Raw genomic sequence first — 20,684 nt, forward strand, 5'->3', positions numbered from 1 at the left:
ATTTGAGCTAGGGATAATGCATTTTTCAAAAAAAAACGTGCATTTAATTTGACGTATTAGCTATCAATTTTTAGTTCTATTCATTTCAGCTTAAAAGATATCTGCGGGGAAGCTTCAAATATTTTTAAATTATTTCACGGTAACTAATGTATTTGTTTACGTCTGGAACCACAAACTTTTAATTTTCAAACGACTTGTCATCTTCATGCTCACCGCTATTAAAATGTTGCACTGCTATTAAAATGTTGCTTTTAAGCGATACTAGAGCAAAAGGGTCCTAAAACTATATGTAAAATAAATATCCGTGACAATAGACGATTAAATTCCATTTATTTTGAAAAAGTGGCCACTTCTTCCTTCCAGCGTAGCTTACTGCTGTCACGCATCATTAGTCCAGCCATCTGTTTCATCCTTTCTTTGTTTCGCTCGAAACGTGCAGCCCAAATTTTTGCACCGACCGAAGGTTTATTACATTGATTGACGACATCGTGGCGCTATCGTAACCCAGTTACGTATGCGAATGGGCTCTGCAGATACAGCAGTAACCTCGTACTACCGCAGTGACGAGTGTATTTTTGAAAAATTGTATGCCCATCATGTGAGTAATCAAAACGTTCCTTTTGTTGACACAGTTGTTAGGAGAAGCAAACGTCCCAACCCAACAAAACCACCTTTAAGGGTAACTTCCTCACCCGAAGAGCAACCATGTTCATATGCAGTCGTATTGATATTCCCAAGAGATAGCAACATAACATAAAAAGGCGCCCACCATTAGAAGCTTATCGACGGGAATAAATCGCCAGCAGGATACAACCTGCAAACATTTTTAGCCACCGGGAGCTAGACACATCCGTGCATCTCAATGACAATCGCGTGACAACAGGAAATTAACCGAAAGTGCCCACGGAAGTCAAGCTTTTAGCGTAATTTGATAAACTCCTTGTCTATAAACAGGTTGCGAAAATTGGCACACAACTTCGACCAAACACCTTTTTGCGCTGCAGACAAAAAAACTGCAACTTTTCGGCACCTATTAGCGGATGAGTTGAGAGGGGTATGTGGAATATGGATTAAACAAACCCAAATTGCTAACCGACTTGTTTTGATCGTACTAACTGACACAACAGGGCAAGTAGAACTCGCAAAATCGTTCTCCCAAGTAGACTGCTTGTTCTGCACGGCCCTCTTTCGTGACTTTGTGTCATTATTTTCCAGGTTATAAGTTATGACTGCTTGTAAAACATCCCAAATTGTCTAGTTTAATCAATACTTGTCATCGTTAGTAAAAGCGCACAACATTTCAGTAGCAAACAGACCCGATGAGATTTTATTTCACATTTTTATACTCCTTACCTATAATACCGTCACAGTAGATTTCATCAATTGCCAATAGTGGTTTATGGCCCTCAACCAACGTAGTAAAATCGATAATTTGGAAACAATTTGAGCTCAAATCGTTGTCAGCCGGGACATTTTCCAGAGCAACCGCCACACAATGATCCTTGTCGATTAGAGATTCTTCGAACCGCCAATTCCTCAACGGATCGTCGTTTAGCTTTAAAGTGCTATCGCATACCACGCTCTTCGTATCCAGTCTCTGACTTCTAATAGAAAAACTAATCTTTCTTAAATCTACCGTAATCCCAATTCCGACGTTCTTCACATAACTCTCCTTCAGGCACCAGTTCCGCATGAACGCTTCCAGTTGATCGTTCTCATCCTGTTGGCTTCTAATGTACCGCCACTCTTCATCGGAGAAATTACGGTTCATCAAACGGAAAAACTCCCCTAGCGGCTTTCCCCCGCCGTACTCTATTTTCATCACATCAACACCTATCCGAGGCTGTTTCCCATCAACCACCGTCGGACCATCGCCACCCTGCACCAAGCCCGCTAGCACTGCGTACCGACCCTGATGTGAAACGTTAAAATCAACAGCGTAAATCCCGTCGTTCTTCAGAAACGGTTTCCCCTTCAGATCCCGACCGAACTCGATCCGATCGTAATGCAGCCCGGTCGCCAGATGGACAAACTGGCGCATCATCAACCGCCCGATCAGTGAAGCGTTAAAATCGTCCCGAAAGACAAACTTCGCCAACCGTTGCTTTTCCTCCGGCTGGATGCATGAGGTCGCTAGCAGCAAATCAGCTACCGTGGGGCGCCATCCGGCCAAGTCGAAGGCCCACCGTACGTGACCCCCGGGGCGGAGTGACATTGATTACCTGCACTTCTTGATTGTGTCGGAGCAGCGATTAATCGAATGATTTGTGACACTTCGATTTCTTTTTGTAAACATTAAATGCATCCAAAAAAAGATGAAAGAAGAGTTTGTAATTCAAGATTCGAAATAAAAATAAAACTTACGGAGTAAATTTGACAATCCATGCAGTGCTACCGACCAGTGATGCCACATATACAGATTTATCTGCATTTATACAGATTTTTTGCGTATTTTTCATATAGATATCTGCATATACAGATTGCAGATTTCCGGAAATAATACAGATTTATACAGATTTTTTTTTGGTTTATGTGGTCGTAAATTAAACTTCTTGATATAGTTGAAAAACAAAAGTTAACTCAAATGCGGTTCAGTGTGTCGGAGGTTTTACTATATTCATATGCTATGCATAAACGTGTGCATGAATGAGTCACGGGATAAATGTTAAACAAGCTAGAATGCGTTTTGTTTCGAAAAGGATATGTCCAGTACATATGCAGATTTTTATACAGATTTTTTGAAATTTTACCAAGGTGCCAAGATTTTTTGAGCTCCGAAATACAGATGAAAATGTGGCATCACTGCTGCCAACCGAAAATGAGGTAAGCGAGAAATGGGAGAGTCGCGTGTTTATACGGTTTATACACACATATAATTCTAGCTAACGGTGTCGAGCTTCACGCTGTAGTTGTGTACCGTAAAAGAGAACAAGAGAGCAGTATTGCCGCTGCGGGCGAAATTGCGCAAGGGATGCTCGTAAAAAATGGTAAAATCAAGAAGGCCTGAAATGTGCCAAAATTGCTTGCATGCTTCAATGCATCAACATTTTTTTCTCCAAGATGACCCACATTACAAATACGAATAGGAAAGCAACTGAGGTTAACCTACTGGGTCAACATAATCCAATTATTTTTGTTCTGCTAAGATTCTTAACATGACTCTGGGAGAGCAGCCGCCTCCTTCGCTCAGCGGGCGTAGAGAGTGCCACTATGAATCATCCCGTTAGTAAACTGGCGCAAATGAGTCTGCGAATAGTAAACAAAATCACGTCATCGTTCTACAGTGTACAGAGAAGGAAAAGAAACCACCTTGTACAGTATTGCCCCGGTACAGTGGGGTGATGGATCATGAGTGGGACACTTTGTTACATCCAATATAACTATCTCTTTTTTCTAAGCATTTTCTATTTGTTTGAAATTCGAAGTCTGCTGCAGTCTCATCAACTTCAACTTGCAGGATAAGCTAAGAGACAAAAATGACAATGATTCACTTAACTACCACAATCACCAACTATGAGTTATCCCTGGAAACTTTTGTGACACGATAATTAGTGATGTAAACAAGAAATAAAGACTGTTTCGACCGACGTAAACTTTTTTGTCAGCAGGGAAGTTGATGAATTTTAAAAATAATCTCAATCGGTTCACTTATGATACATCACCCTACATTTTCCCAATCCTAACAGTGGGAGGAACAACTGATCGATCATCATATAGGCAACTAACAAAACCGTTAGTGAGAGGGTCGAGTAGGAGGGAAAATCTTCATTAATATTTTTCTCGCTGGTATAGTAGCAAACTATACCTAGGGTGGTGCTAAACAGTTGGCCTAGTAATGGAAAACTAATTTAAAACTACATGTTAAATAGGATTACCCCAGCCTCGCAGGTAGGTAGAAACAACGGAGTACAGCTAATCACACGCATCCTTCGGCACGGCGGTATAGCTAATGCAGATCCATCGAGACCGCTAATAAAAATACCCCCAATAAATAAACAGTTTCCTCTGTCGGCGTTTCGCCGCGAGAAGAAATGAATGGAGCAGGTTCATGACCATATGGAAACCGATGAAAAATAGCAGTATCTCATTTTTTTCTCGCAATGCAGTAAACGATAAATGATTGACAAACCGAACTAATCAGCACTTGTCAACAGGCTCGGGGAAAATGACAACATACAAAGAGGCCCAATTACGTTCGAAAGCATCCGAAACCAAATAGCGGAAAAACGAACGACGGTTCTGACAGCGTGTAACCTCGTGCCGAAAGGATCGCACCCGACAGAACAAAAAAAAAGTGTGTGCTACCAAAACTGATCATTGCCGGTGGTACTTCAAACGCACGGGGAAAAGTAAGCACACGGTTTCACCGAGAACAGCAAAGATAATATACAAAAAGGGGTTGAAAAACAAATAGTTGCTCATTGCTTGAAAAAAATTGTTTCAAGCTGTGAATAGAAAAATAATTACATTTGCAACAGTGGAGGGAGGAAAAGACATAAACTCAAACGAACCAAAAACAAACACGATGCTCAGAAGTCCACGAAGGCCACTTTGAAGTGGACGCACGAACTGGTCGAAAACGTCAAACGAAAGTACAGAAAGTACGAAATCAAAGTTCAAAGAAAGACGCTAATATGTTTATGATAAATGGGACATGCAAAAACTCACCATTAAGACGGGCATTTTCCGGCCCTCGTTCCCGTAGCTGCGAGGTGGCACTCAGCTTGGCGTACTCCAACAGGGGTTCGTTACAGTTGTACTCCGAGTAGGAGTCCTTTTGGTAGTATTCTGGGGAGGGATGAAGAAGTGAAAAATTGTTAGATAAATGTATAATACAATAAAAGCTCAGTATAGTAGAAAGATCAAGAACCCAATCCTGTCCTGATAGCTGATTGGTGTTTAAGTTGATCATATTCTCTGGAATAATAATGTCAGTGTCGAAGATAAATTTATTTTCTAGCGTATCTCAAAAAATATGTGCATGCCGTAATAAATGGAGCAGGTTCATGACTTTACGGAAACCGGTGAAATGGTATCCCAACTCTCATAAGACTCGACAAATTGTTGCTATTCCATCAATGTTCACAGTTAAAAAAAAAACACCGGATTCGGTAAAATTTTACCGGAATCTCAACAGCTGAACGTTTGGTGAAATTTTCGGTGTTTCCGAAAATAATCGAACAGCTTGTGAAACTACCTACCGCCAAGTCGGTAATTTTCACAGTTTTTTTGGTATTGTTTCAAGCCGAACAGCCTGTTAGTTTTACCGGAAGAACCTGTAAAAATGTTTAAGAAAAAAAAAAAAATACCGACCGCACCGGTAAAAAAATACCGGATTGATGTAAAATGTTTTTTTTTTCTTCGAATTGATAAAAAATTTATTTTATTGATTCGAAGAAACAACGGATTTCGGATATTCAGCTGGTAAACAGAGTTACAAAGTTATTTTATGATATATTCTTTAAAATAGAGCGTAAGGCACTTCTTGAGAGTTTAATCCTCGAAAGTTTAATGAACAGAAAATTAAAAAAGTTTTATATGAAGTTTCTCCCATGCTTTTTTTACCTAAGGTATAACTTTTTACCTAAGGTAAACACTTTCCATATTATGTTCACACTCGACAGCAATTAAAACCAAATTAACTAATATAATATTTCCTGCTGAATATTTTAGTTTTAAATTAGTTTATTTGACACGGCACGATACATTTTCTGTTTTACTGAGCCAAGTACAATTCGTTTTAATTCTACGTTAGCAGGGAAAAGAGGGAGGCCTTTTCTTTATTCTCGCGGCCGACTACGAGCTAGTGGGGATTTAAGGTGAGAGGAGGGGAGATACAATTTTGACTTAAAACTATTTTGGAACTTTGTTTTTCAACTGGTAGAGCAATTGTATTCTTGTTTGTTGTGGGTTCAAAATATTTGTGTAAGCATGGTTGCGGGCTCTTCGTTTCCGTGTCTTCAGCATAGCATATTTGTATCCTTAATCTGACAAATAGACAAAGAAAATTTTAAATTTTAATGTCAGCGTTTTTCAGAAAGCAGTATAACTGTGTCATGTACTGGAGATCACCGCTTCCCAGAATGTCTCTAACGGGTACGTTCGGTTGTTTTCCTCGGGCCCGAAGGGAATCTATAAGCTCGGACCTAACACCACAGTATTCGGTACACGACCAAACAACATGCTCGATGTCATGGTAGCCATCGCCACAAACGCAGTGATTACTGTCTACAAGCCCTATACGAAAGAGATGCGTGTTTAACGTGTAGTGATTGGACATAAGTCTAGACATCACGCGAATGAAGTCCCGACCTACATCCAACCCCTTGAACCATGCTTTCGTCGATACCTTAGGAAAAATGGAATGTAGCCACCGTCCCAGTTCATCTGAGTTCCATGATGATTGCCAACTGTTGAGTGTTCTCTGACGCAAAATGCTATAAAATTCATCATAAGCAATTGGTCTTTCATAAATATCGCCATCAATAGCACCCACCTTAGCTAAAGAGTCAGCCTTTTCGTTACCCGGAATCGAGCAATGAGAAGGGACCCACGCTAAGGTAACCCGGTAATTTTTATCTGTTAAAGCACTTAAAAACCACCGTATTTTCCCCAGGAAATACGGGGTGTGCTTCACAGGCTTCATCGATCGCAGAGCCTCAATGGCACTGAGACTGTCTGTGAAGATGAAGTAGTGGTCTGTGGGTAGGGTTTCGATGATTCCAAGAGAGTACTGAATAGCAGCAAGTTCTGCGACGTACACGGAAGCAGGAGCATCGAGTTTGTAGGAAGCGGTAAAATTTTCGTGGAAAACACCGAAGCCAGTGGACTCATCTAGATTAGATCCGTCAGTGTAAAACCTTTTATCATAACTAACATGTTTGAACTTATTCGAAAAAATCTTAGGGATCTCTTGGGGTCGCAATTGATCCGGGATACCAGAAATGTCTTGTTTCATGGTGGTGTCGAAAAATATAGCATTATTAGAAGTATCTAAAAGTGCGACATTGGAGGAATCGTATGAAGAAGGATTAATATCTTGAGCCATATAGTCAAAATATAAAGTCATAAATCTGGATTGAAATTGAAGGTCGACCAACCTCTCGAAATTTTCAATTACTAATGGGTTCCTAACTGTGCATCGAATTAGCAACCGGTAAGAGAGATTCCAAAAACGATGTTTCAACGGAAGAATACCCGCTAACACTTCAAGACTCATCGTATGGGTCGACTGCATGCAACCCAAGGCAATACGCAAACAACGATATTGTATTCTCTCTAATTTTATAATGTGCGTGTTCGCGGCGGAGCGGAAGCAGAAACAGCCGTACTCAAGAACTGACAATATCGTTGTTTGGTAAAGCCTTAGAAGGTCTCCTGGGTGGGCTCCCCACCAGGTTCCGGTAATCGTACGAAGAAAATTAATCCTCTGTTGGCATTTTCGTGTCAGATACCTAATATGACAAGCCCAGGTGCATTTAGAGTCGAACCAGACCCCGAGATATTTAGCGACTAAAACCTGAGAGATCGTTTTACCCGTTAGTAGGAGCTGCAGCTGAGCTGGGTTATGCTTCCTAGAAAAAACGACCAACTCAGTTTTCTCCGGAGAGAATTCGATACCCAGCTTAAGAGCCCATTCAGACAAATTGTCTAAGGTATCTTGCAATGGTCCTTGCAGATCGCTAGCCTCGCTACCAGTAATGGATACAACGCTATCGTCTGCAAGTTGCCTTAGCGTGCATGAATTTGCAAGACATTCATCGATGTCATTGACGTAAAAATTATATAAGAGAGGACTTAAACATGAGCCCTGGGGAAGGCCCATGTAACTAATTCGGGAAGTTGTCGAATCGCCATGTGAGAAATACATATGCTTTTCTGACAACAGATTGAGCAAAAAGTTATTCAATTTTAGTGAAAGTCCCTGCGAATGAAGTTTCGCGCTTAAAACTTCTACAGAGACAGAGTCAAAAGCCCCCTTAATATCCAAGAACGCAGAAGCCATTTGCTCTTTTCGAGCAAATGCGAGTTGAATTTCAGTAGAAAGCAACGCTAGGCAATCGTTCGTCCCTTTGCCCCGGCGAAAGCCAAATTGAGTATCTGAAAGTAAACCGTTTGTTTCGACCCATTTGTCTAACCGTAAGAGGATCATTTTCTCCATTAATTTCCGGAGGCAAGAGAGCATTGCAATCGGCCTATATGAATTGTGATCAGAGGCAGGTTTCCCGGGTTTCCGAATAGCAATGACTTTTACCTCCCTCCAGTCATGCGGAACAATATTTAGCTCAAGAAACTTGTTGAACAAGTCCAACAAGCGTCTTTTTGCAGAGTCGGGTAGATTCTTCAACAGGTTGAATTTTATTCTATCTAACCCTGGAGCCTTATTGTTGCACGACAGGAGAGCCATTGAAAATTCCAACATCGAAAATGGAGGCTCTTCCGTAGTTACTATAAACGCGTCGCGAAAGGTTTTCTGTTCCGGTACAGAGTCCGGACAGACCTTTTTGGCAAAATCGAGTATCCAGCGATCTGAATACTCCTCACTCTCATTCGAAACGTCACGGTTCCGCATGCGCCTGGCGGTATCCCAAAGAGTGCTCATCGCTGTTTCCTTCGACAACGCGTTTACGAACCGCCGCCAGTACCCGCGTTTTTTCGCCTTTACTAAGCTCTTCATCTGCCTGCCCAGTGCCTCGTACTTTCGTAGTAGGTTGACAGTGCCGTACTCCCGGTAGTCCTTATACGCCGCGGACCTTCGCGCGTACAGCTCAGAGCACTCTTTGTCCCACCATTTGTTGGGAGGGCGTTGTCTAATCGTTACCCCGGGTATCGGTTTCGTCTGAGCTTGCGTCGCGGCGTCGATTATCAAGCCAGCTAAGAACGCGTATTCTTCCTCCGGAGGAAGTTCCTCGTGAGTCTCGATAGATTCCGCTATAATAGACTCATAACGCTTCCAATCAATATTACGTGTAAGGTCGTAGGAAATATTGATTGGGTTCGGGGGAGTTGAACCATTAGCAATTGATATAACGATTGGAAGATGATCACTACCGTGGGGATCGTTGATTACTTTCCACTGGCAATCTAACGCTAGTGATGTCGAGCAGAGGGATAGGTCAAGCACGCTTTCACGTGCCGGAGGATTAGGTACGCGTGTCGCTTCCCCAGTATTCAAAACTGTCATATTGAAGTCGTCGATCAAGTTACAGATTAAAGAAGATCGGTTGTCGTCGTACAGCGACCCCCATAGCGAACAGTGAGAGTTAAAATCTCCCAAAATCAAAAAAGGTGCGGGAAGCAATTCTGCTATATCAAGGAGTTGCTTCTGTTCAATCCGCGCGGATGGGGGAATATATAACGAAACAAGGCAAAGGTCTTTTCCATTCATATTCGTTTGAATGGCAACAACTTCAATATTCGAGATCGAGGGGAGGTCAATTCTGAAAAAAGAATAGCACTTTTTGATCCCTAAAAGTACCCCTCCACCGTGTGAGTCTCGATCTCGACGAATGATGTTAAAATCGTGGAAATTAAGTTGGTCATTTGAATTGAGAAAAGTTTCACAAAGCGCGAACGCATCACAATTGTATGTGTTTATCAAATGTGAAAATAAATCAAATTTGGGGATGATACTTCTGCAGTTCCACTGTAACACAGTGACAAAATTCCTAACCTCTTTCAACGAATTAGTCATCGAAAGATACGATAGCTGAAATGAGGGGCCAAGTTGCTGTGAGTTGCTTCAAAAAGGTTTTCACTGTTGGGAGAAGGGCAAGAAGAATGTTTTGAAGGGGATCTGGTATGTTGAATGTTTTAAATATCCAGTCCACAATATCAGAGAATTTTATGAACCCTGTTTCTTTTATGTCTTCTGATCGAGAAATGGGTGCCCGAGGGGTTTTTGGTGCCCCAGGAAGCGGTGGGTACTCCTGGTTTGATTTGAAATTAAAACCGGGGGGTACTTGCTTCGGTTTTTCTTCACCACTTCCTTTTTGTGTTGTCTTATTGGTCATTCCGCTAGGGGTTATCTTACGACCTTTACGAGAAAGATTAGGAGAGTTGAGCATTCTCCTCTTCCTAGATCCCTCTGGCAAGGCATAGGAACACCCTTCGACGGGATCGTCAGATGTACCCTCATCGGTTGGCAAATAGGAAAAGATGTTTCCTGTCGAGGGTGGCTCAGCCCTCTTAAGCATTTCTGCAAAAGAGCGCTTTGATCGTTCCTTAAGGGAACGCTTAATTTTTTCCTCGCGCTGTTTGTACGCGGGACATGCCGGAAGGTCATGCCGAGTTCCCTCGCAATAAAGACACTTTTCAGTATCCCCACTGCAAGCGTTCTCAGCATGATTGCCTCCGCACTTGCTACAGCGTGCCTTGTTGCAGCAGTAGGTGGCTGTGTGACCTAACTGCTTACAGTTTTGGCAATGCATGACCCGCGGTACGAACAGGCGTACAGGTAGACGAACCCTGTCCAAGCGGACGTAGTTCGGCAGCGCGGATCCGGCGAATGTTACTCGGAAGGAATCCGAAGGGAGGAATTTCTTCTTCCCTCCTTCGATGGATACTGAATGCAATTGCTTGCAATCCAGTATCTTTACACTTTGCATCAAGGGGTTTTTAAAGCAGCCAACTCCATGACGCAAAATGTCATCGACAGTGAGATTCCCCTCGGTAACCACACCGTCGATTTCTACATCCTTGGCAGGGATGTACACGCGATACTCTCTCGTGAAGAGCTCGTAGCCAGCAATTTCGTTTGCTTGCTTCAAGCTACTCACGACAACTCGCAGTTTGTTCGGCCTCACCTTCGTAATCTCGGTTACGGCCGAAAAATGTTTTGCCAGGTCTTTGCCAATTTGGATAATATTCAATGGCTTCTTTATGGGCCGGAAAAAAACAACGTAGGGACCGCCAGCGGCATCTGGGTAAGCTTTTACCCGTACTTCCGGTACTCTTGGTACAGGAATTGGCAAAGGGGAGGGCACAGGGGAAGGTAGGGGTGTGCTGATGGGAGAAATTTCAATTTCTTCCCCGTTTGTTTCCACCTCCAGGAAAAGTTGCACCTGCATGTCGTCCATTTTGCGGGAGCGTTACGCTCTACCGCACACAAACGATAAATATTCGAATATGGGGGGGGGTTCAAGTAGTTGATGTTAAATTTTAAAAACAATTTTTCAATCTACAATGGATCAAATAAAAAAAAAGACAGTAATACTAATACTAATAACAATAGTAATAATAATAATAATAATAATAATTATAGTAATAGTATTAATAATAACAATAATAATATCAATAATAATATTAATAATAATATTATAACATAGTAATAATATTGATAATAATAGTAAAAATTCTAAAGGTAATACTTCACCGAACGTCTAAGTCACGACCTCACGGCTGATAGTAGGATTAATCGAGCGTCTCCGCAGAACAAACAATGACGATCCAGCTTCGTGTTGAGACACAGTGGCCGTGTCCTACACGCGACCTTGTAGATGCCACTTGTAGTTGACTTCCACTCGCTCGATCGTATGATGGTCCGTGCTGCTAGCGGGGTAACAGCGGTGCGGGAGAATTATTCTTGCTGATATATCAGCTGCGTATCGAATCACTGGCGGGGTAGCCTGCCCCTACCAGTGTGCAGATGTTTCTGCCGATATATAACAGTCTATTGTTATTGCGCAGCACGAGAACTAATCGACAAAAAAACACCCGTACGATAACTCGTGTATTGTTATTTTGCGAACTCAAACGGAGATAAACAATTTGCGTCTAATCGAGACGAAAGCAAAACAACGAATGATGCTGAATATTTTCTCTTGATACATTCGCATCTTGCACGGTTGCACGTATGAGAAAAATGGCCGCCACATTTAAGATTGACAGTTTCACAGATTGTTCGGAAAAAAGTTATACAGATTTCCGTGAATGTAAAATTATGCAAATATTTCGGTAAAAATTAACGAAATTATGGTAAAACTTGCAGATATTACAGAACACTCGTTAATCTAATGCTTTTTTACCGGAACACCGGTATTATTACACTTTACCGATGGACTGTTGTAAAAAATATTACCGAACGGTTTTTTTTATTAAGTGTGTTCCATTAGGACACAATTACCGAATTTCTTTCGAAAAGCTCTATCCGAAACCAGTACGCAAAAGTGTTCCTTTATTGAATTGAACAAAATAATGTTCGATTGTTTGAAAGTCCAATTTATCAATTGTATGATGTTACGTTTCAAGTAAAACTTACAAAACAAATAAAAACGAATGGAATTGAGAAAATAGTAACAGTTTGCAAAATAGTTGCCCATGAGAAAATACCGAACTACTACAGAAAACATTCACACGTGAAAAAATTTGCCTCCGTACTTTTTAATAGTCACAGCAAAGCCTAGAATAACTGGATACTGACGTCTCCTAATCATTATTGGGTAGATCTAATCACTCTAAGATACTCCTATAAAACCTCATACATGATCAATTTCGCGCATAAAGAGTCTGTCCTCCGCGTTCCATCATAGAGACTTTGTTCCTGGTGTTAACCTGAAATGTGTGGTGCAAGCCTTAAATGCGTATAAGGGTGTTAATGGGAACCACACTAAGAACTTTTTCACGCGGATTTCGGAATTTACGCGTTTTTGTACGCGGATTCCAGATTTTACGCCGCGGGTTTTACGCAGATTTTTCAAAAAAGTCGCGGTATGTTAGTTTTCAAATCGCTTATTTAGAGTGTCCGATGAGTTTACTTAATCCAATTACTGAATATTCACTGATTTGGCCTAAACGTTTCATATTTTTCCTTGATATTCAGTGTAAATAACACTGCTGTTTATTCTTTTTCGATTTTATTTTTTTCGGAATTTAGCGGTTTTATTACGCCGATTTCGGAATTTGTTTTTGTTGTTCAAAACAAATCAACAAATGCATGGTTGATGAAGAGGTTTGCCTACTGTTGAATATATTCAGCGAATTTGTAGGACAGCACCTATGTGGTTGAACGCCGAACATCTTAAATAAAAACCGGTGATCAAATTAGACTTAATGTTTCAAAATAATGACAAATAGTGTAATCTTATTCTGTATCTATATTTATAAAGCAATGACATAATATCTTATGATTGAATGTCGTTATTGACTGGTGACATTTTCATGCAAGTGAATTGTCACTTTATCCGTGCAGTTTAAACGTCGGAGTATAGTTGAAAGATTACGTTGGAGCACAATATGTACAGTATTTTGGTCTAGTTTCAAAGAACCCATGATGTACTTGACTTTTTCATAGTCGGGCACTGTCTTGTGCCGTCACTCAATAACCTAATTTTGATGAAGCTGTATGATGTTGCAGGACTAATTGATAATGTAACTATAGATTGACGTTCATAATCAACAAATAGTGGTTTGGTTAATATCAAATCTTTGTGACGTGCTGAATATTTATGACACTACGTTCCTTTCACATCCCGAAATCATCTTCCTCTTTCTTGAGCGAAACATTATTATTTTGGCGGTTTTTGTCGATGCAACTGGATCAAAACATTTAGCCATGTGCGAATAATAACACGTGGGCCTAAAAAAGTTAAGACTCAGTTCACTTTGATTTCCTCACGCTTCAATGGGTCCGTATCAGGCAAGAGGAGGTGTGAAGAGGACTAAATGCACCAATTGTAACTTGTGTTGCGTTGCATGTTTGCGTTGCTACACACAAAAATATAACAAACTTTGGTGTACTTCAGGCTCATAGTTTGCTAGGAAAGAAGACAATTTTAGTAACTTGCGTTTGGCGTGTGCGTGACCACTGACAGCTTACGAAACTGTATATATTCCGATTACTCCTAAGAGTATAATCTCAACCAATTTTCAAAAATGGATATATTTAGTGCAATTGAAAACGAACGGCAGTCAGCACTAACTCTTACAATTTTTGATAACAAAATAATTTCACTGCAACCTGGTGGGGGTGATACCCAGGAGGGAATAGAGTAAAACCCCGTCCCGGGTGGCATCCGGTTACACTGCGCCACTAGTCGTAGTGAAACTCTTAGGCAAAAATCCGACGAAATGCTATGCGAGTGCCTTTGAAATAATGTTTCAAGAACAATAATCTCAAAAAGCTTAGAAGTGGCATTCAATGCACCTATACCGCGATATTTTCAACCGTTCGCTTACATCCTTTCTTATGTACAGGAAAAACCAAAGAATCTTTGCAACAAGTAGGAAAACGCCGGATGATAATGATAGTTCGAAAACAGCTGTTAACTGTGTTGCAAGCGGGCCAAGGTAACGTTTCAAGATAAGCGTCGGAATTCCATCTGAGCCACAACCTTTCGAGGATTTCAGTTGCTCACTAAATGAATGTTGCAGGTTGTCTATCAGAATTTAAAATCTGATAGATTTTCTGTCAGAGCAGATGTGCCTCAAGGTTCGATCCTGGTTCCTGGATTGTGCAACATTTCACTGCAGATCTTCCTGATATACCTCCAGGATGCACAGTCATTATTCTGCAGAAAAGCTTACTTATTTTGAAAAAGTGAAAATGCTCCTAAATCTCAATTGATCATTTTAACCTTATAAGTCTAAAAAAATTACTTCTAATAATCATGAGGCTATTTAAAAAAAAAAAAGCAAAGCTACATTCCGATTCGGAACTTGACCTTCTGTTTACTATACACAGACTTCGCAGCCAACCGTTAAGTGTACAGGACAATTGCGTGGCTAGCGCTACGATCCTACTGACACTAACAGTCTCTCCCGAGACAAGACTCGAACCTACGACGACTGGCTTGTTAGGCCAACATCGTACCTCGAGACCAGCTAGGGAGATGAGGCTATTTCACATTAGTCTAAAGCAGTGGTTCCCAACCGGGGGTCCGCGGCCGGCAAGGGGGCCGCGAGGCTCATCTAGGGGGGCCACGAAGCTCTTGGTAAATTTGACAGGTATTTAAAATTTTTTTTCAAGATATTTCTGTGAAAGCAGATTTTCAACTCTTCTGCGAATTAGGACCGAGATGTGAAACAAATTAGACTCGCAGGACGATATGAAACTGAAAAACGCAGGCTCGTATTGTAAAATTTGTATCTGAAATTCTTTTGGGGGGCCGCGAAGCTCTTTGTGCTTTGCAAAGGGGGTCGCAGAGCCTACTGTGTTTAGCGAAAGGGGCCGCGGAGCTTTTTTTTTCAATTAGCTGAGAACAATTTTTCAACGATTTGTTTTTTTTTCTGTGTGGACTCATCACTGCGACCAGAGCTTAGATCTGTTGTGATATTGCCTAGCTGTACTTCTGTACTCCGCACTTCATATTATTAGCAGCAACACTATTGAAGTAAGTGATACGCTTATCATTCATATCAGTGCTTGTGTGTAATTACCTTTCCATTCAAGCTTACTGCCTCTGTTCATCCTAACAATATCGCCTAGTTACAATTCCTTGGAGAGAACTTTCATATGTTACTCACACCAGTTTTATTATAATAGGGGCTTATTTTTGTTAGGAGGAGAGTCAACAGGGGTACTGTAGAATCCAGATTGAAGGAAAGGTACGTGCTGGGGAGCCTGAAAATAAACCCATTTTTAAAGTCCTTTGACAAGCAAATGGCCTGATTCTTACCAAACCGGACTCTGTAACCTTGCGGCTACGGAGCTCCTACGTTATGTTAGTATTTCTCCAGAACATATTCCGCTGTAAACCATGCTATCTTAAGCTCTACTAGCTTTTTCGATAAACCATATTTTATCTTCAATAACAGATTCATTTCTTCCCAGTCAGTACTCATTCAAACGTTCCCAATCTGTCACTGTTTCGGGACGCCTGGAAAACGTCACTACCTCAGCAGGTAATAATTTCGCACTTTGTTTCAAGAAAAATGCTCATGTGAAAATGTAACGTACGTCAGTGCTCACAGGTTCTTCCGATTCATGCAATCTGCGTAAAGCATTTTGTTTTTGTCATTAAGAAGTAAAAAAAAAAATTAAAATACCTCGACAAGCCGAATTCGATATTTGAGGAAATCCTATCTAAGAATGTGTCAAAAAAAACTGCATAGGCACTCATGAGATACCACTTATCTTCTGAGCAGTTAAAAATTAAAAATTCCATCTTCACCTTCAGACAAACAACCTTCCCGCTTGGTACCTGAACGAATGCCTTTCGTTTCGTGTTTTCTTACGACAGCTAGGGGATAAAAATGAAAAACAACTGCAAACAAACCGCAACCGTCGGAAGGCTGGTGGCCCGGTGTGGTTTTCACTGTGCGAGTAAGAAGAATATCACCTTACTCTAAGATTTCCCTCTCTTCAAACACAACTTTTCAATGTCAATGATTTTCAATTCATATCACCATCGGTAAACTGACTGCTGCTAAAACTCAAGAACGCGCGCCCTCTGTTCGACTTCACCTGGACTAGAAAACTGCCCTATACATGCATCCATAATGCACCAGGCCTGAAGCTGCGAAAAAGAAATGAATGACCGTATTCACAAGCATGGTACCACGTTTTTGTCCGCTTGTTGACGGGGAAAACTGTCCTCACTACCTCAGTTCCGTTTTGCTGGCTTGTCCTTGGCACGTTCGAGCAGTAGCGATGTGCTTGGCTAAGCAGTAACGAAACGAAACAAGAAAAAAATCCACTAACTAAAAGGGTGCAGATTTAAAATATTGTGATTTTTATTGGCTTTGCTTTCCACCCCTCTCTTTGACGATGTCCTCATAAACAAAATCGACACATACAATACAGGGGGTTTGTTGAAGAGCTTAGAATGGGATCGGACTGTTCGACTCGGTTGTAGTTTCTTCTGCGGATGGCAATTAATTGATTCGGGACGACGCGGAAGCATCAATAGTGCAACGGTCATCCATCTGTACATTAGAACAGTAGCAAAGAGGCTAAATGTTACTGACTCTAATAAACAGCAAGCTATTAAATGGTCAGCTTCCTTTCATAAGGATTCACCCTATTGCTGTCGCAAAAGATTCAATCAAGATTTCCGATAGAGCACAGAAACATTTTGGAAATTTCCTGCTTATTACACTGCTTGCTCACACTGTGATTGAGATGTCACTTGATGTAACTGGGTAAATTTTAACCATTTTAGTACTTCCTTTAGGGCTTTGGAATTCCAGTGGTTGCGTGAGTGGTGTAACTTAATCCTATCTGTGTTCTGTCGACCAGAGACTAGTCCAAGGGATGGTATGTGACGTATGGTATTTTGAAAGCTTTCGATATACAGTAAAATTTTGCCAAGTTTTCCCTAGCGTTAGAAACCGATATCAATAGTTCCACATAGAAATAAGCATCGGCCCATTTGTCCGTCTGCATATATTCCCCCAATGCTTGTTAGCACCTCGGTAGCACTTTGTGTTCGTTTGTTTTTCCTGCTTCCGCAGCCGGGCGGAGACAGGATATTTAATTTAGAAATGTGTTTTCACGGTGCGAACATTCGGCGGCAATTTGTGCTGTTGGTTAATTTGTTTACTTTGCGGACTAATGTCAAATAATTTATTTTTTGAGGGGAGAAATTGCAGAACAGAAATCTTGAGGGAGAAGTGTAAGGCAGTAAAAGTTAAAAAATAGCAAAAACTTAAAGAAAAAAAGAAAATCGTTCACTTTTAAGAAGCCACCTTAGTCTATGCTATTAATTCTGACAATGACGGTACCATACAAATCATATGAAATATGATTTGATTGGGACAAGAAAGGTGATGATTCTTTCCAATCTTAGAGTTAGACGCAGTCCTATGTCACAACTTGGCACTTAAGCGTTTTCTGCATCATCCAGTAGCAATGAATATGATAGTTAAACTGATTTTTTCTTTTCGCCACGCCGGTGCACGTTCCAATCCTGAAAGTCATCCTATTTGAACTTGACCAGCAGCAGCCAGAATCAGGATGGAGAACCATGCTTCTCAAAAATCTAGCAGTAGGTTGTTGTTATCGATTTTCCGTACCGGAAAACTCTGCCGTTACATAAAGACCGATACACATACAGCACCGAGAAACTATTAAAGCACTCGCATATATAGAACCGGCATTCAGCATCCATGTACCAAGAGGTGACTACCGGGCATCCCCAGTGCGCAGATTTTCTGCTCATCCGGTGTTTTTGCCGGAGACTAGACAGCGGAACCGCCACGTGCAAAACATTAAGAGTGCGGCTGCCTGGTCAAGACCATTAAGATACCATTAACTATGGACATCTTTCACTGTCATACCACTGCTGAGGAGTGGCACGTCTGGCGGCTTCTACTACCTCTATTACCAGCAGTGGCAGGTTGACTCATTCATCGTTCCTCGTATTTACTTTTAGCATTTTTTTTACTTTCAGCAGTTTTCGAAACATACACATCATAATTATAAACATTTTTCCAGGATTAACCTCTGTGACAAAAATAGGTGTCAGTCTTTGTGTCGCTACTTTGGTAACCCATACCGACAAAGTTACTTAACTCCACACTAAAGGCAAGGTGTTTACCAACTGCTGCTACCTAGCCTCGTTCATTGATGATTAGGCGTAGTGAAACACGCCCATCCCGCCGTGGCACGCTTAAGTCACGCGAGCAGGTATAAGAAAAGACGCTCGACTGCCCGTCAACCTTCTTATCAGATAAGAATATTTACAAACAAAGCCGTTGCTTCCCCTGCCGTGCCTTTATCTAAAATAAAACGCTAAAACTTTTGCGAAAATAGACACAGAACTGCCACCAACGTAGCAGCAGACACTCTCATATAGGGCAGGGCTTGGGGTCCGCCCGATTTCACCAGTAAAGTGAGATTCTAACCTGCGACCGCTGGTACTATCCCGGCGTTGACGGCCAGCGCCCACAGGAATCCGATCACTAGATGCATTTCAGGTGGTCTCCGAACTAAACGGTGCACATTGGGTTGGAAATTTGCGGCCAAACTTTTGCTCAGAAGCAACTTTGAAATTAAAAATACAGCGCACAGCGCTCGGTTGTTGCTGCTGATGCCACGAACACCGACACTGTAAAGTACACACGAACGCACTCACACTCGCTTGTTGGTAGTCTATGGAATGTGTCAGTTCGGAAACGGTGAAGCAAACTACACGAAACCTCCGTTACTCCAAAAAACCACTAACCGTCGCGACGTTCCAACTCAAACTGAATGGCATAAAAAGAGGAGCTTGTCTGCTTCAGCTCTGTAGTAAATTTTCAATGAATGTACGAATGTGTTGGTAAGTGCGAGTAACGGGCGAAGAGAGCGTGTGACTCCTGCGTTCAGGGCTGCCATTATTTCAGATGAACAAGGTTAATAATTTTAATGAATATTTTTAAACTTTGCACGGCACATTGTGACGTTCATATAATAAATATATTAGGGTTAGATGTACCAGATGTTCCGGATTCTCAAAAAACATTTCCCAGAATAAATATATTTTTAAAATTTTATCGATTTGCAATGTTGTTCAGCGCAGTATCGCGGTCTATTACGCGCCATTTAAGTGAATTTGAGAATTACCGCGGTTTAGACCTTATAGATTATATCGGGTATTTATCCGTTGCGTAGACTGTAAAAAATCATTATTGTAATGAACTTTCCTCAAGCGATTGAGACACAGTCACTTGAGACAATTATGGGTCAGTCACAATTATGAGTCGTTTTTATTAAAAAAAAACGTCAATTTTCCTGTTTTTACCTGTTTTCCGAGGCAAAAAGACCTCCTTTGGGTTCTATAAGCAACATATAAAAAATTGGTTGAATTTCATTAAAGTCTAGAGGTGGCGCCGAGGGCCTATACTGCCGTGAGATGACAAAGTGACGTAAGTGCCATTTTCCCGAATATGAGTTTTTCATACCAATTTGTTCATTATTCGAATACCTATCTATCATTATCTTCCTTTTCGTTGTAACTTATCCGTACGTTGCATGAAATCAAAAAAACAAAGTGACGTTGGCACACATTTCCATACAAAAGTGACGAGAAATTCATTCGTTTTTGGGCCGTACTGAAAAACCGATCACTTGAATCTACGTCACAATGTCATATCACGGCAGTATAGGTCAAATTTTAAGCGAAAGTAATTTTAAAACAAAACCTATGCCTATATAGGTAAACAGGTGATTTTGTAACCTTTTTGGGCATAAATTTCGTCCGTTTTGCGTTAAATTCAACCGTTTTTGAGATATTCGCAATTTCAGTTTCCCTTTTTCCATTCTCTTTTGCACTCTTTTCGGAGGAACAATGTTGTCTAATGCGAGAATATATTCGAGAACATGACGTGTTAACTTATACAGGCACCTTGTGCATTTCCTTATAAACACATACCCCGAGATTGCAAGAGTTTCACTGAAATTGCGAATATCTCAAAAACGGTTGAATTTAAGATTTAACGCAAAACTGTTCACCCATATAGGCATATGTTTTATTTTAAAATTGCTTTCGTTTAAAATTTGACCTATAGGCCCTCTGCGCCACCACTAAACCTTAATGAAATTCAACCAATTTTTTATATGTTGCTTATTGAACCCCAAGGAGGTCTTTTTGCCTGGGAAAACAGGTCCCGCGAACATTTTTGAAAATAAGCCCCACCCCAATGCGACATGTTCCAGTTTGATTATTTTCTTCTCCACCTATGCTCACGCACAAAATGATGCCTGATATCAATGTGCTTCAACCAAACGACAAGAACACGTTAAGACCCCGGATCCGGAAACAGCA

General features: G+C 41.1%; 2 protein-coding genes across 5 annotated transcripts in view; both read right to left on the minus strand.

The window, feature by feature from the left end:
• Positions 1-19,114, minus strand: part of LOC129720750 (neurexin-4) — a 39,068-nt gene extending 19,954 nt beyond the window's left edge. For all 4 annotated transcript variants that reach the window (XM_055672438.1, XM_055672436.1, XM_055672440.1 and 1 more), the window contains exons 1-2: positions 18,784-19,114; positions 4,669-4,788 (exon numbers count right to left, since the gene is read on the minus strand). In XM_055672438.1, the coding sequence (XP_055528413.1) occupies positions 4,669-4,788; positions 18,784-18,850 (187 nt within the window). In that variant the 5' untranslated portion in view covers positions 18,851-19,114. The remainder of the gene's footprint in view (positions 1-4,668; positions 4,789-18,783) is intronic.
• LOC129720751 (L-aminoadipate-semialdehyde dehydrogenase-phosphopantetheinyl transferase) lies at positions 1,299-4,641 on the minus strand. The gene is made up of 2 exons (XM_055672441.1): positions 2,365-4,641; positions 1,299-2,282 (listed from the first exon to the last, which is right to left on the minus strand). Exon 2 carries the CDS (start codon positions 2,213-2,215, stop codon positions 1,328-1,330), a length of 888 nt encoding a protein of 295 aa, XP_055528416.1. The 5' UTR covers positions 2,216-2,282; positions 2,365-4,641; the 3' UTR covers positions 1,299-1,327.
• Positions 19,115-20,684: the final 1,570 nt, after the last annotated feature.

This window comes from Wyeomyia smithii, chromosome 2, assembly GCF_029784165.1.
Source record: "Wyeomyia smithii strain HCP4-BCI-WySm-NY-G18 chromosome 2, ASM2978416v1, whole genome shotgun sequence".
Taxonomy (NCBI): domain Eukaryota; kingdom Metazoa; phylum Arthropoda; class Insecta; order Diptera; family Culicidae; genus Wyeomyia; species Wyeomyia smithii.